This window comes from Anomalospiza imberbis, chromosome 6 (assembly GCF_031753505.1).
Source record: "Anomalospiza imberbis isolate Cuckoo-Finch-1a 21T00152 chromosome 6, ASM3175350v1, whole genome shotgun sequence".
In the NCBI taxonomy this organism is placed as follows: domain Eukaryota; kingdom Metazoa; phylum Chordata; class Aves; order Passeriformes; family Viduidae; genus Anomalospiza; species Anomalospiza imberbis.
In genome coordinates, this window is record NC_089686.1 from 46969721 (window position 1) to 46985065 (window position 15345).

At 42.9% G+C, this 15345-nt stretch overlaps 1 protein-coding gene and 1 long non-coding RNA gene across 3 annotated transcripts; one reads left to right on the plus strand and one right to left on the minus strand.

Annotated features, from left to right (window-relative positions):
• The first annotated feature begins 683 nt into the window (after positions 1-683).
• MRPL23 (mitochondrial ribosomal protein L23) lies at positions 684-11835 on the plus strand. 2 transcript variants are annotated; one of them, XM_068193945.1, is made up of 5 exons: positions 684-794; positions 942-1064; positions 1703-1785; positions 3633-3706; positions 11494-11835. In XM_068193945.1, the coding sequence occupies exons 1-5, from the start codon at positions 769-771 to the stop codon at positions 11656-11658; spliced, it is 471 nt and encodes a 156-aa protein (XP_068050046.1). In that variant the 5' UTR covers positions 684-768; the 3' UTR covers positions 11659-11835. The 2 variants fall into 2 exon arrangements, with proteins under 2 accessions (XP_068050046.1, XP_068050048.1); XM_068193947.1 differs by lacking the exon at positions 942-1064 and having other exon boundaries at positions 751-794.
• On the minus strand, positions 2909-6299 carry LOC137475997 (uncharacterized). The gene is made up of 2 exons (XR_011000183.1): positions 6178-6299; positions 2909-3626 (listed from the first exon to the last, which is right to left on the minus strand). It is a non-coding gene; the product is annotated as an uncharacterized lncRNA (long non-coding RNA).
• Positions 11836-15345: the final 3510 nt, after the last annotated feature.

A 15345-nucleotide genomic window follows, 5' to 3' on the forward strand; every position in this document is an offset into this window, starting at 1 on the left:
TCCATTACGCCCGTGGCCTCCTCTGGACCTGACCCAACAGCCCTGTGTGTGTTGTGCTGGGGTCTCACCAGCGTGGAGGACAGGAGGAGAGTCAGGACAGGACCAAAGGCAGACAGCACTGCAGCATCCCACAGAGACAAGATTTTCATGTAACCACACAGCTGTTAGGGTTGGAAGTGACCTCTGGAGATAGTTCAGTCCAACCCCTCTGCTAAGGCAGTGTCACCCAGAGCAGGTGACACAGGAATGTGTCCAGGTGGGTTTCAATATCTCCAGGGAGTGAGACTCTACATTCTCCCTTGGCCAGCGTGTTCCAGTGCTCTGCCACTCTCAGTGTGGAGATGTTCTTCATCGTGCTGAGGTGGAACAACTTCTGTTTCAGTTTACGGCCATTGCTCCTTGTGCTGTCGCTGGGCAGCGCCGAAGAGTCTGGCACCGTCCTCTTGGCACCTGCCTTTGAGATATTTGTACACGACAAGGAGACCCCTCCGAGTCTTCCCTTCTCCAGGCTAAACAGCCTCAGCTCCCGCAGTCTGTCTCTCCTCTTAAGAGAGATGCTCCAGGCCCCTCCTCATCTTCGTGACGATCCGCGGGACCCTCTCAGGTGGCTCCTTGTCCTTCTCACTCTGAGGCGACCCGGGCCGGGCGCGGCCCCCCGGCCCCCCGGCCCTGCGCGGCTGAGGCCCTGCCGCGCTCCTCCGCGCCAGCAGGGGGCGCCGCCGCCCCGCCGCAGCCGCTCTGGCGGCGCCGCTTGCGCGGGGCTCGGCCATGGCGGCGGGCGCCAGGAGGGCCGTGTGAGCCGAGCGGGGCGGGCCGGGACGGGCCGGGCCGGGCCGGGCGGCGGTGGGCTGGGAAGGGGTGCGGTGGGGACCGGTGGCGCTCAGTCGGGGCAGCGGGGCCGGGGGGCCGGCCGGTCAGTGAGCGGCGGCGTGTTCCCGCAGGTACCCGCTGTTCCAGAGGGGCGGCCCGCAGCTGCGGATCTTCCGTCCCAACTTCTTCATGCTGGCGGTGCGGCCCGGCGTGCCCCAGCCCGAGGACACCGTGCAGTTCCGCGTCTCCATGGAGTGAGTGCGGGCACGGCAGCCGGCCTTGCGGGCTGAGGGCTGGGAGGGCCGAGTGCCGCGGCAGGGAAGGGGCCCCGGCATCAGGCAGACCTTGCAGAGGGCGGCGAGGGCACTGATTTAATGACAGCTTTGCGTGGCTCCTTTCCCCGAGTCTTAGTGAGGCTCGGCCTTCCCAGGGACGGGCTTGGGAAGAAGGAAGTGCTTAGAATTTGATCAGAGTAAGCAAGGTGGTATCCAGTTATCTGTCAGGACCCTTTCAGCCTGACTAGTTTGCTGGCACACATTAGAGCCCATAAGACTGTGGCAGGTTCTGGTAAGATCAGCAGCTCCTACTCAGAATAAAGGTGTCTCAGGTTGGGCAGCGAGAAAGCCTGCTGAACACAGAATATACCTGGCATTTTGAATGTTGAGGCTACAGAGGATAAAGTATTTGACAGTTGTTACAGTATATGGATCATAAATCGCTGTAGCAGTGTGTGGTCTAGATTGAGTTTACACTTTCGTGTTGTAAATCTGTCTTGGTTAAAGCAAGAAGAAGGCATATTTATTCCTCAGTATCAACCAGTCTCTAGTTTATTTTGTTTAAATATTCACACTTCTTTTTCTTTCTTTCCCCAAAATGTTTTTTCATTGCCTAGAATGACAAAACTGGATATCAGGAATTACCTTGAAAGAATATACAATGTGCCTGTAGCTGCTGTGAGAACCAGGATACAGTATGGTAAGTGCAGTTGAGTAATGCAAAGGGATGAATACAGCATCCCTGTGCAGCCAGAGTAGACTTTTACCTTTCAAAAGGTCTGCTAGACCTTTTCAGCAGACTTTGGTTGCAGTGGTTTCGGGTGGTTAGCTGTTAGCATAGTTGTTTATTCATCCCCTCAAATGAACACGCACCACTTCATATTTGAATGCTGTGATTAAATGATGATGTAAGTTTCACTCTAAAAAGAAATTTAGAATTTAAAAAGGCTGATCATCCTGCCAGTTATTTAACTTGTGCTTTTGTAGTTGATACTTGAAGTCCAGTGGGTGTCTCCCTTCAGAAGGAACTGCTTCATGTGTTTTAGTACAAGTAGTAATTAAACTTAAATTCAGCTGTAGCCTTCATTTAAAAAATGAACTGAGATTAGTTTGCATGCACACACAGGAGGTGTTATGGTCTAACAAAAGGTAACATTTGTAGAGCAAAGAAAAATGCTCTGTTGAACCATTAGATAATGCCAGAAAAACATCTTGACAAACTTTGAGGTTTTTATCACTGTTGTTACCAGATTTCTGCTACAGACTTGAATGTTTCCACTTGTGGTATTTTTCTCCTGTCCACCCCCTAGAAACAGTAACCAGAACAAAAAATACACCCAAATGTCCACCAAAAACCCAACAAAAAACAATCCAAGAGAAAAAGAAAAAACATTCCTAGTTTAACCTATGCTGAATTCTGACTTAGAGGCAGAGGGACTCATCTCTAACTGAAATAAGATAAATTTAGATAATGTCACCTTTACATATGAATGCTTCCTTCTCCAGACCTTCTCTGACTGTGGTTTGGATACATTCAAAAATATTTTTTTTCATGTTAATTTACATTTTTGATTACCAGGCAGTGTAATTATTGGATGGAGAGTGACTTGTTGGTTAGGACATCTTTGATGGCTGGGTTTTTGATTTTTCATGTAGTGACTCTATGAAAGGAATTGTCTGTTTATGATGGTAAGATAAAGAATGATTTTAAAAGGAATAGGAAAAAAGACTTGTAGTAGTGAAAAATGAAGGATAAAAGAAGAAGTTTCATAATAAGGTTCTAAAACTCTTAACTTACAAAGGAAGGAAAAACCCTGGAAGTATCATCTGTAATATGCATATGTGAAAACCAGAATTAAATTAAGTCATAAATACCAAACACATATAGTTCCAAACAGCACTGAAAAATAGTCATGCTTGTCCTTATAACTATTTTGTCCACCACTGCTAATTTTAGGTGATGGTATATAGTCAGGAATTAAAGAGGGTTAGAACTCCTAATAATCTGAGAGGTTTAGTATCTGCCTGACATGAAGGGGGTGAGTTGTACTCCCCACTTCAGTTGTGACCAGCATGGTTGGAGAAGTTTGAGGTGCTTTAGTTTGTTTGGATGTGGAATATAATATCTTGGTGTATAAACAGTAGATCCAGCTCATAGCTGAGCAGTAAAAATTGTCAAGATTAAGGCTACTTAGTGGTAATTTTCTCCTTGTTTTCCTGAAGCTGTGGATGTTGGGAGGGCAGTTTATCACCCCTGGCCCCTACTTGGGAGACTTTTCTCCTTGCTTCTTTGCAGACTTTGTGTGTGAAGGCACAGTGGCAGCAGGCTGGTGATGCCTTCTTTCCCTTCTTATAAACGAGGAGAGCAGTGTTTACCAGTTTATTAAAGTACACTTTAATAATTGTGGTACTGTGCTGGTAGTGAAGGAAGAGTATTCCTCTTAACAATAAATCAGAGATAGCCAAGTCCCTCCTTCAGTTTAGCCTTGCTTTGGAGAACTCAGAAGTCCTGGGAAGTAAAAGGTGGGATTTTCTTCATTCCTGCAGGTGCAAACAACAAGAGGACTCACAGGAATCAGAGAGTGAAGAAGCCAGATTACAAGGTCGCCTATGTACAGCTGGTGAGTTAACATAACATGGAAGGCACTGTTAACTAGCCAAGCTGAAAGTAATGCCAGTGAGTTGTGCTGGTTGGCTGAATATTTCTGCCAATCCTCTAATAGTGACAGTTTCTTTAACACATTCCAGAATGTAAAGAGATTTAAATGACTTGTTCTCTAGATCAAAATCAAACAAAGTAAGTCCCGTGTTGGTTTGAGGTCTGTCTGTAGGTTGTGGGCTGATGTCATAGGGTGCTGCTTTGCCAGAGAGTTTCATGCTGACCCTGTACTCTGTGTGCTGGAAGGTTCACAACTTGTGTGGTTGATTGCTGAAATGTCCAGTAAGTGAAAGAATATATTGTGAGGGTAGGGAACTTCTTATTAAAGGTCTTTGAATTTCAGGGAAGACTAAGGCTTATTCCTTGGAGAGCCTTTAGTCAAGTCTAAACAAGTTTGCTTTGTGGCTGAACCGGTCTCTGAAACATATATTGGTTGCCCAGTGGAAAAGGAGCTTCATGTTCTTGTAAATTTCTTTCATAACAGGACCAGTTTATAGTTTAAACTTCTGTCGGGCTTACCTGTCTTTATGCAAAACAGAAGTGCAACCAGTGACAGAAAACCCTTTCACATACTAAAATGACATTAAAGGGATGGTATTTATGGTTGTAAAACCATAAGCTCAAAATTGCAGTGGGCAACACCATGTCACTGTTAACTCTGTCTTGGAACAAGGATTCAGTGTTGGAAGAACATTCTGTGACCCTAAAGACTGGCTAAGATTTCATATGGACTTGGGGTCAAACTCAAGAGGCACAAACAATGGGAAATCTGATTTTTAATATTTCAAAGTTTAAATATACTTAGAAGTTTTTTTTCTAAGCCCCTCTGGGAAGGGAAGTAGAAAGAAAAGTGAGGACAGAGTGTTTTTCTACACAGCCCTTACCTAATTTAAAAGAATAATGTAACGTGCAATGTTACTAAAAAGTAACAGTTATATTTAGGTGAGCTAATTTGATTAACTCTGCTGAAGTTAAAGGCAATGTCATCTCTATGAGGATTTTACATTACTATGGCTAAAATGCACATTCCTTTTTCAAGGAAGAGTTGGCTTTGGTGAGCAAATTCTCCCTCCTGGATTGTCTGTGCTAGGTTTTTGTTGCTGGAGAGCAGGACTGTAGGATTAGGAAGTGAATGCTTGAACTGATGATATTGTATCTCACAAATTGCTTTCTCTGAGTGTTATTCCCTTTAGTAGGAAGTTGCAGGCGCTTTCCATTGCTACAGCCTCCTGTTAGTGACTTCCTTGCTTTTAGAAACTTGTTTCCCAAGACTGAAGGAGACATGGGTCTCTAGTGAACTGTAGTCAGTTCTCAAATTTTATTTCACTGTAATGCAGTCTTGTATCCTATGTCTGCTGAGGTGAGAAGGAGGTAGTCTGCAACCCATAGATACTCAGGGGGAAGGAGTGGGAAGCAGAATGCTGCTGCTCTGTTGGAGCAAGAGGTTTAAGGCAGTGTCTTTTTACATTTCTTTCACATTCAGCCTCTCAACCTGGAATAGTTGCCATAACCATAAGGGTTGGTCAGCCCAGGTGTGGAGATTTACCTAAACAAGCTTGGTATTGGAGGCAGGTGCACAGGAATAGTTTGGTTGTTCCTTCAGCCTCCCATTTTGTCTTCCGGGCAATGCACAGAGCCCTGTTGCACTGTAGCTGAGGTCTCATAGTACATGGGACAGCAAGAGTCCCGTAGTGCCTTACACTGTAGTTGCCAATAATAAGTTCTTAAGGAATGCCATGTTTTCCATCTCTTCCGTGAACAGGGTCAGGGGATCACTTTTTGGTGGTGTTTTTCATGTCCAGGGAGGGAATCCTGGCTGTTTGCTAAACTCTTGCCAGTGAAACTTGGTGTCTGTATTTTTTCCTCACCTCATTCCTGGTCTCTTTGGTCTGTTTTTTTCCTATTGTTGTTGTGGTCTGTTAATTCCATTAACATTTAGGTTTCTTTATTCCTCCCCCTTTCTCTTTTTACTTTTGTTTGTTGCTTTTCATCACTAGCTTTGATGTCTCAGACAATGAGCTCCCAGCTCTGTGTTCACACCAGCTTGAAACAGTGGGTAGAGCCAGAAACCCAGTGTCATTTCTGAATTTAAGGGTTTGCCTTCGTTCTCATTCATGGTGTGATCAGGCCATTACAGGCCCCATGCAGTCCATTGTTACTATCTGCCTAATTTAGGGAAGTCTTTGGTAACCACTGTAAAATCCTTATTTTCATGAGAATTAGTTTGCATCTTCCATGAGTCAGAGTAGCTGGGCTTTCCCACCATTTTTACCAGCTGTGTTTTCTCTCATTAATCCAATTTCAAGTTAAAACTGCTTATGACTGGAAAAATATGAATGTGTTTTTGGAAGCTCTTGGGTTGATCTTTCTGTTGCCCACTAGGTGGAAGTATTGCTCTTTCCAGTGTGACATTGCAACTGTGGTGCAGTTTACCTGAATGAAATTGAGTTTATTCTCATGAGCAGTTATGTTTCCCTGCTTCATAAAGCATCACCTTATGTGTCCCAGTGCAACACACACATCCTTTGACTTACTGCAAGTGTCTCAAAGGTGGAAGGTGTATGAAGTCATAGTCAACATGCCCTTAGGTGTCAGACTAGTGCTCCAGCTGCTCCACATGTAAGCATTGTTGTCCTTTCTTTTCCAAATACTATTTCTTGGAGATTCAGAGCTGTTTACTTTATTCTCAGGCGGTAACTGCACAAATACATGATCTGTCCAAGCATAATATTTTCACACTAAAAAAATACCTCAAATCATAGAAGGCTGTGGATCAACAATATCTTGCCATTCCAGAGCCTCTGCTTGCCTTTTTTCCCCTTTTGGTATGTAGTGAGAGAGGTTTAAGTTAGAGACTTATGGCCCTGTGTATCAAATGCTACTTTTCTACACTGTTCTATTTTTTAAATTAAACCCAAGTTTTGTATCTTTGCAAACTAGATAAAATACATGTAATACATCAGCCTTTCTCCTTACTCAAATACATCTATAATTATTATAATGAAAATAAAAAAAAAAAAAAAGATGAAAAGAAAGCCTGTGGGAAACTTTGCAGTTGAATTAACATCGGGGAAATTAAAAAAAACCAACAACATCCTCTCCTTCTCCTCCTTCAGTGTTCCCGCTTAGCAGGTGTTAGCACCCGTGGGAGCACAACTGTAGACAAGCCTCTGGAATCCAGACCTATTTTTAATTAAACCTGTTTTGAGAAATCTAGTGGAGATGGCTGTAAAAAGGGGTCTGACCTTGTCAGCGTTAGGACTAACACCTATTTAGCTGCTTGAATGATGGCACCGGTGGGAACATTTTTGCAAATGCTTTCTCCTCAACCCCCTTTTAGAGTATCTTGTACATTCACAGTAGTTAGCCTATTTGCACATCAGATATGACAGCAGTTTTCTTTTGAACTCAGAGGAAACTTGGATGATCCATATGAAGTGTTGTTCCTGAGTGGATTTTTGAAGTTGCTTTCTGTGCTATTTTGCCATATGTTTTAGCATCAGATGTCACCACTGCAGTAGTAGGAGAATTGTTCAAATGCACTGGATTATTAAACTTAGCTGCATTTGCTGCTACTGCTGGACTGAATCCCGTGCTTTTGGGAGTCCAACATTTTTGTAGTTAATGATACGATAAACATCACTTTTCTGTTAATTCTGAAGGACAGTAGTAAGTGCTTCAATTATCCAAATAACCAGAAGATCTCACAGCTGTTTACATGATCGGTGTTTGCTGCATCATTGCTGCACAGTAATATCTGTGCTGATCTTCCATTTCTAAACTTTTCAGGGGACTCAAAGGTCAGAGAAGTATAAGTGAATTTGTGCTGGATAATCCTTCCAGCAGTTTTCTGACGTGAGGCTCAGCAGTGGAAAGGCCAGCACTTGACTTCATAGGCTTAATTATGGTCACATAACCTCTCATTAAAATGAACAGAGGCAATCTGTACCACTCCTGTGATAACTCCTTAGACAGACTCCAAGGACAAGGTGTGTTTTCACCCTTTCTTAGGACAAAGGCTTGAAATCTAAAGGGAAAATACATGTTTGATGCTTAGGTCACTTTTTATCCTGAAGGATGTTACTAGCATTTAACAAATGAATCCTCATAAGGCCTTGTATATAATTCATGTCTACTTTTGGGTAATGCTGAATTGAGGATTAGAGGAGTAGCATTTTAATGGGTCCCGTTTCTGTTATCTGAACACTCTCACTTGTGAGACAACACATCCCACTTGTGCATAACCTTAGAATTTGTAGGAAAAAGGGAGGTCTCTGGGAAGACCCCAAACTGAGAACAGCAATGTGTAAAATCATCATGTTGCCTTTATTTTTTTAGGTGTTCAGTGCCACCTCTGACTTGCTTTGTTCAGGGCTTTTTGCTCCTTTTTTTAGTAGTATCATAAGGCTTTGCTTGAGAGCAAGGTGAACATCTGGTGGTAGAGCTTACCCTGACAAATTCCAGAGTATCAGGGGATCACTTCACATTGGTGAAAAAGTGCACCACTGTCAGTGCACCATCCAGTTCCATGACAGACTGAATTTTCCTAGCAAAATTACTTTTTTCCAATGTGTCTTTTTCACAGGATTTTCTTTTAGCACAGCTGTGTTGAGTAGAAAGGTGGTGTTATCTTCTCCCCTTTTCTCTGTGCTTCTACCTAGGATAATTATGCTGGCAGAAGTTCTAAAGCAGAAACAAATTCTAGCCTTTTTAGAGGCTACTTCAGTTTATGATAATTTCAGTAATTCAGCAATTAAAGGGATAAATAGCTTGCAAAAGGTAAAACTATGGACATATACAAGGTTTTCAAGTAAGGCAGAATCTTCTTTTCCGGTTGGATATGCCAGCATTTCATGTTCTAGCAATTTGTAAACCAGATAAACCCTGATGAACTTGGTAAAAATTGCTTGCTTTATTCCAGTGAGGATTTCATTCTGAGGATGCATTTATCATATGGTTGTCAGATGGTTGCTATATAGAAGGAAAAACTTTTGCAAAAAAAGAAATTTAATGAAAAGCAGCACTGTGCAAAGGAGTGACAATCCCTCTGTCCCTTTGGTAGGCTTTTTTTTAAGGAGGTGGCATATGAGCTTGAACCTCAGTAGCCTCTGGCATTATGTAGAAGATGCATTGAGTGTAAATATGCCTGGACAGACTCACAATCGTTTATGTAAGTTGATGCCTTTTGGTATTTTTGAAATTTTGAAATACCCAAGATACAGGCTTCTTCTGAAAACTAGCTACTGAGCATGCACAACAGCTATTTTTCAAACAGCTTTCATCACTCCAGAGCCTTACAGTGCAGTATTACTGCAGAGTATTGTTACTTAAGATTTATCAACCTTCAGTTCTCAGGGTGTAATGTCTTGGCTGTTTCAAATCGTGTTTGGCTGCCAGCCAAAATCAGAATTTCTTCACAAAACAAGAGCTGGAAAGAGCCAACTTGTCTGTGCTGATTTGGATTTATTAAAAGACTCCAGATACAGATTGACATTTTCAGCTCAATATTTGACTTCCACCAGCCTTGAAATGGGAACTGTGAGCACTTTGATAAACAGCTTAAAGGTTTGTCTGGTTTTGCTACAGCCTCTGTGTGTATCTTTTTTGTTTTCTTCCCTCTTTTTAAAATAATAACTGTTTTGCAATGCTTAGTGAATTACTGTGGATGTTGTTAGTATGCTTTAGGGACAGCTTTCCTTCATTCTCCAGTAAGGGAAATGCATTGGTCCTGGAAGCATACCAGAAGGAAAGAGCTGCATAACAAGAACAGTCCCTTACTACACTGTTACCAATATAAATAGTTCTCAGATTTTCAGTGGAGGTGGTGTGCCTACCATGTTAGCCTGAGTTGTTTTCTGACTTGTTTAACTAAAATGGCTTCCTCTCCAGGGCAGACAGGTCTTTAGTGTGGGCCCTGTCTGTTCTGTAGGTCCTGCAGGGCTGAGTGACCTGCAGTGCAGTTAAAACACAGCAATTTTTTGTAATATTAGCAAATTCCTTTCCAAATGCTTCAGTGTGCTAAAATCCTGGGCAGTGCTTGGCCTCAAGGGTGCTTGTTGCTGATCCTAGTACAGGAAGAGGTTCAGTAGGCTGCAGCTTTGGGCTTGCTCAAAGACCCTGGTAAGGCCAGCTTCTGTGCCATGAAATGGGACTGTGGTTTAGCTGTCAGAGGACAGCTATTATGAGGATACCTGTTGGTAATTTAAAGGTACAAAAGAGCTGAAACCCCAGCGTCTACACCAATGGAAAAGAAAACCTTGATATGTTCCAGTTGAGCTTAGCCAGGCTAGACTCAAGGAAAAAGCAATGTACACAGCAGCTCCCTTGGTGTTTTTGTAGTATGGTCAGGCTCTTAGGAAACCCCCAAGAAGTATGCACTACAAAAACAACCGGGGTATTGCTGGGTAGAGTTGGTATTTTGTAGATATCTGGATAATCTAATCTGGGATAACACATGCTTTTTTCTCTCCAAAGCATAAGAGGTTTCGATTTTTCACACCTGTTATTTGCCAGGTTGAGCGTATATGATTAAATAAAACATAGCAGACATTCAGCTGGGTCACGGATATGGTGATGGTTCTGTTGGATTTATTTATGTCATATATCTGATCCCAAAATGCAGAGTAGGTATGCTGGGGAAGGCTCCTTTCATGTCCTTTGTGGAACCATTTCATAAGTGAGCTTCTTGTTTGGTTGTATTTACTGCATAAATTTAAAGACTGGCTGATCTGAAAAAAAAGCCAAACCCACCTGTTTTCATCCGAAGCAGTTAAATGCTTTTCTTGAGATTTCTGTATGCAGAAAGTTAAGAAGTTAATCTATGGTAGCGTTTATGAGTGTTTTGGAGAATGGTTTTAGGGTTATGGGTGACCAGTTAACAAGTTTTGTTATGCAAGGTCCCATACAGAATGGAAGGGCTGATATTGTTGAGTTTAATGAAGTTGTGCTTAGAGCAAACGCCACTAAAAATAAGTAGGTAATGTTAATGGGATAGTACATTTTCACAGAAAAATGGTTTCCTGCTGTTAGATAAAAACCAGAGACTAAGCAAATATTTATTTTCCAAGTGGGAGACATAGATCTGATGATGATGTTTCACTAAAATGACTTGTCTCTTAGGCAGAATGACTGATGCAGATGTAATCACTTTAGTCTCATTAGTGATATATTAGATTGTTCCCACTGTAATTGTTTTACACCATAGTCTTTATGTCTGTTGATAAGAGACCTCTGATATCTGTTATTCTGTATTCCCACATTACACCCTCCAATAACAGCTGCTAGGACTGCTCTCTCTTATCCTTAGCTGAGATCTAAACAACTACAACCACTACTCATATCCTGAGTGTTAACATAATGAATGCCTGCTCCACTGTGTATTTCCCTGGTGGGGTTACTTTAACAAAATCACTTATTTTGCTCATCTTGCTTTTACTGTATGACTCACACAACATCTCTGAGTTGATTCAAAGTCTTTGAAGAGATGTTCCATTTCCTGAGCATTCATCTGTTAAAAAAAAAAAAAAAAGATGTCAGTATTTTAAGTAGCACATAGGAGGAGAAGCTGAAAGTTAGCTTTTGAGGAGAAGGGACGTACATGTATCTTGGGGACATGGGTGGAAAGAGATTTTGGGAGGTCACGAGGTACCATTCTGCACTAGCTGAAAATTCAGGGTGGTGTTTCACCCTAAGATCATAGCTACTGCAGAAAGGCTGGAATGTCTCTCTGACCATTTGTTTTCTCTTTAGGGCCAAGGACAAACCTTTCAGTTTCCCAACCTATTTCCAGAGAAAGAACAAGACGCAGAAACTCGCTCTTTCGATGACTTCAGGGATAAATATATGGAGAAAGAGAAGCAGAAGCAGGAAGGTGACCCCAGACGAGGTGGAGTCCCTGACTGGTTTGGACTTTGAAGCCAGCTGCCTTCCTTTAGGTTCAGAGGGATTTTGATTAGCATAACTTGCACTCTTCTCTTTTTGTAATGACCGAATGTTTATTCTTGAGCAGCCCTTGTTAGCATGTCTTTTTTTCTGGCTGTTTGTACATGACTACAACAAAATGGCCCTGAAGAAATAAAAAGGTAAAATAAATCTGACTGCACCAGGTCTTTTCTGTGAACTTGTGGACTGTTTCTAAAATGTGGAATTCCTTGTTGTCATTTCTGACTATGAGAGTGTCATTGTGCTTACCTTTTTCATGCTGCTGTGGGTTGTTTTGAGTAGAAATTGGGTATTTAATTTCCTAGGATATGTGTAGTTTGTATTGACTAGAATGTCTAAAAGTCAAGATAGGTTAGCCAGAGGTGGCCATGGCAGTGTAGAAAGCTGGATTATAGGCTCAGGATGTAGGGTTCCCCTATTGTCACTTAGTATGTCCTGCTATCTTGTTGCCTTCCTTGCAGTGACCCCTCCTGTCCTGGAGAAACGCATGTGATCTTAATGTAGTCTTGTAACAGTTGTGTGGCATTTTGGGGACAGGGTTTATAGGACAGGTTTGTGACTGCGCACATATGTGTTTGATCCCCTTAAGCACCAAGAAGCAGAGGTGGTGCACGTCTCTGCTTGCTGTTGTGCTGTGCAGGTAGCTGTCCTCTGTGGACAGCCTGCCTTAGGAATGTTTACTGGCATAGTTGTGCTGGTTTCCTTCCCCACTCCACAGCTACCTTGCCGTGCTGGCAAGTGTCCTGTGTGGACACAGTTGTATTGGCATAGAAATGCTTCTGCCAGTGTAGCCTGTGTTGTGCTGAGGACTAATAAAAAGACTCTTTTTACTTTTTCTGGTGTAACTCCCTCTACTTCCATGTTACTGATGCCAGGGTAGTGGTAGAACTTTTCTAGGCCTTCTGGGCTGCCACGTTCAGTGTTTTCATTTCTTGGCTCTGTGGCTGTTTCTCCTCGCTCTGCTGAGGATATTTCCTCTTTTTCAATAATGTGCTTTGCTGCTGTGTCAGAAATAGTGGGGGAAAAGGAGTGCTAAGAACGACTTCACAGATGGAGAAGAGTGTCTCTGCAGGTTTGCTGCAACACAGCACATGCAGGGTTAAATGTATAGCTAATGTTTCCCTGGCTTTTGAATTCTGTCACTTGGAGCAATAGGCAGGATGGTGAATGAGCCCATGCCTTCAATGCTTCTACCCGGGTGCTCTCCTTTATTATTCTGTGTCTGAACCTCTTGTTTGGACAGCTAGCAAGATGTTTACAAGGAAACAGCTGTTCTCCAGAGAGTCAATCCAAGTAGGATTTTACGCACCCCCTTCTGTTCATTAGTCACCTCCTTATCCCTGCTACTTTCCTTGTGCATGACAGTCCACCTCCTTCTGTGGTTTGTTGCTTACACCCCCCTCTTTGTCCACTTTCCAAGGGGGATCGTGTATGATCTAAGTTAGCTGGTACTTAAACAGAGAGATGCTCTTAGAGAGGAGGGAGATAAGGGAGGATTTGCTACTCCCAGCCTGCCAGCAGAGTTACAATAGCAGATATGGAAAAATACTGACTTCACTGAAGACAGTTCAAGTGTTTGGCATATCTGCAAAAGCAACATTTCCAGAGTTTTGTAGTGACATGTGAAACTCCAGGTTAAATCAGAAGTTGGCCTGCAGATTTAAAGTAGGGTGACTGAATTTGTCTGGGTGCAAGGGTCTCTCTGCTGTACACAGCCTCCTCCTCCCACCTCCTTTGTTTAATACATTTTTTAAAGGAGCTGTTTCTCAAACTCACAGATCATTATGGAGATGACCTATATTACAACTTGGGCTATGTTCCTTCAGTATAATATTATGGAATTTGCTATTTGTTCTTCACTGTCCTTTGTGGTTATTTCCAATGTGGGTAACTTGATGTTTTTCACCATGGTGGAGATAGAAAGGGCTCATCTAGTGCTGCCATACGTCTTCCTAGGTGGTGGTCAGCTTTGAGCAAGCAAACAGTCAGGTTTAGTTCTGGATAAATGAGGCTGCATTAGGTGTAACAGCAAAGATAGATTTAACCATCACCCTCTGCCATCCCTATTAATGGTCAGGAGATATTGGAGTTGCCACCTTCTGTACCGGTGTTCACCCAAGATGAGTGAAATTTATTTGCAGTCCCAAATGTGCTCTAGGCTCAGTGAGTATCAAAAGCCCCTGTGCAGGTCTACCATGCTTTGCTACTCTGTCATTTCTCCACGGGCAATTAATTTCTAGCTCATGTTCAAAGCAGGTTTCTCTTTCGAGTAGCACGAAAGGGAAGAAACAAGAGATGCAAATATACCCATATCTGAATGAAGTTGCTGTAACCAAATTCTGGCAGATACTCAAGCTGCATAAGAGAGCAATCATGTAATCCTATAGAAGGATTTGAGTTGGAAGGGACCTAAAAGATCACCTAGTTCCAAGTTCATCGATGTTACCGGCTACCTCTAAAACAATATTCCTGTGAAATTAAGGTAAGATTTAAAAAAAAGAGCCAACATTATTTTGCTTTAATACTCCCAATTGCTATGGAAGTGGGATTAAAAAGATCTCGAGTCTTTCCCAGTCCCTTGTTAGTATGATCTAGTGCTTCAGTGTTTCACAAATCCCATCTCCCAGGCTGTACAGGTGGGCTAAAAAATAACAGACAGGATACTTTAATTCAAAGGCACAGATTGTATCAGGTGTACCAGAGAGAAGTGTTGAAACTAGGACAGGGACTCAGAGTTTTTTCTGAGTTTTGTTCAATGTACTGTGCTCCTTCCAGCACATCCTGATGTTTGTTTTGGGTGATGTAAAGGGTCAGTAGCTCCTGTGAAGTTCCGTCTACCCCTGCTGTCAGAGGTGTTGAGCTGCCCTTGGCTGTGTTAGTGGCCATACCTGTGGGCCAAGGATGTGCATATACAGATGAACAACTTCTCCAAGGAACAGAGTAATGACTTGGTTGAAGAGACTGATGTTCACTGTGGTGCAGGAGAAGCCACGTCCTGCCCTTGGCGTGCACAGCTCTGCAGCTGCTGCTTTCTCTGACGTGCAAGGGAGATGCTGAATGCAGTTTCTTTCCGCTCCGAATGTGTGCAATCCCCCAAAGAGAGTGAAGTGCTGGAACAGCCGGCGGATGTGCGGCTGGCTGTGCTGGCCAGTCTGGTGGAGAAAGTCATCTGGCTATGCTGAGTGGGTGCTATCCCAGCAGTACCATCCAGCTATTCCAGCAGTACCAGGACACTTCAGAGGGAACATGTAATTGCTTCTGTTTTTTTTGAAATAAACCAAAATGAATTGCAGAGACAGTGCTATCTAAGTGACTCCCCTAACATTATGCCTTAGAAATGAGTTTTGTGTTGTAGATGGTGCTCTGGTAGGCACTAGAGACAGGTTCCTGCAGATAACAAAGGTACCGAGTCTTGTAACCATTTGTCATCACCTGAGCCTTGCTATGTGACCTCAGAGGGTTCAGCACAGCTGCTAACTCGTTTGACAGAAAACTGTGGCAGCTTTATCTGCTGTGTTACCCAGACTATAGAATCATAGAATGGTTTGGATTGGAAGGGACCTTTAAAAATCGTCTAGTCCATCAATCTTGCAGTGAGCAGGGATGTCTTCAACTAGACCAGGTTGTTCACAGCGCAGTCCAACATGTCCTTGAATGTTT

Bases quoted from the DNA above. Each gene is read 5' to 3' on its own strand.
- MRPL23 (XM_068193945.1), top strand. From the start codon at position 769: ATGGCGGCGGGCGCCAGGAGGGCCGT. The intron at 795-941 runs GTGAGCCGAGCG...GTGTTCCCGCAG, and splicing joins GCGGGCGCCAGGAGGGCCGT to GTACCCGCTGTTCCAGAGGG. The intron at 1,065-1,702 runs GTGAGTGCGGGC...TTCATTGCCTAG, and splicing joins CAGTTCCGCGTCTCCATGGA to AATGACAAAACTGGATATCA.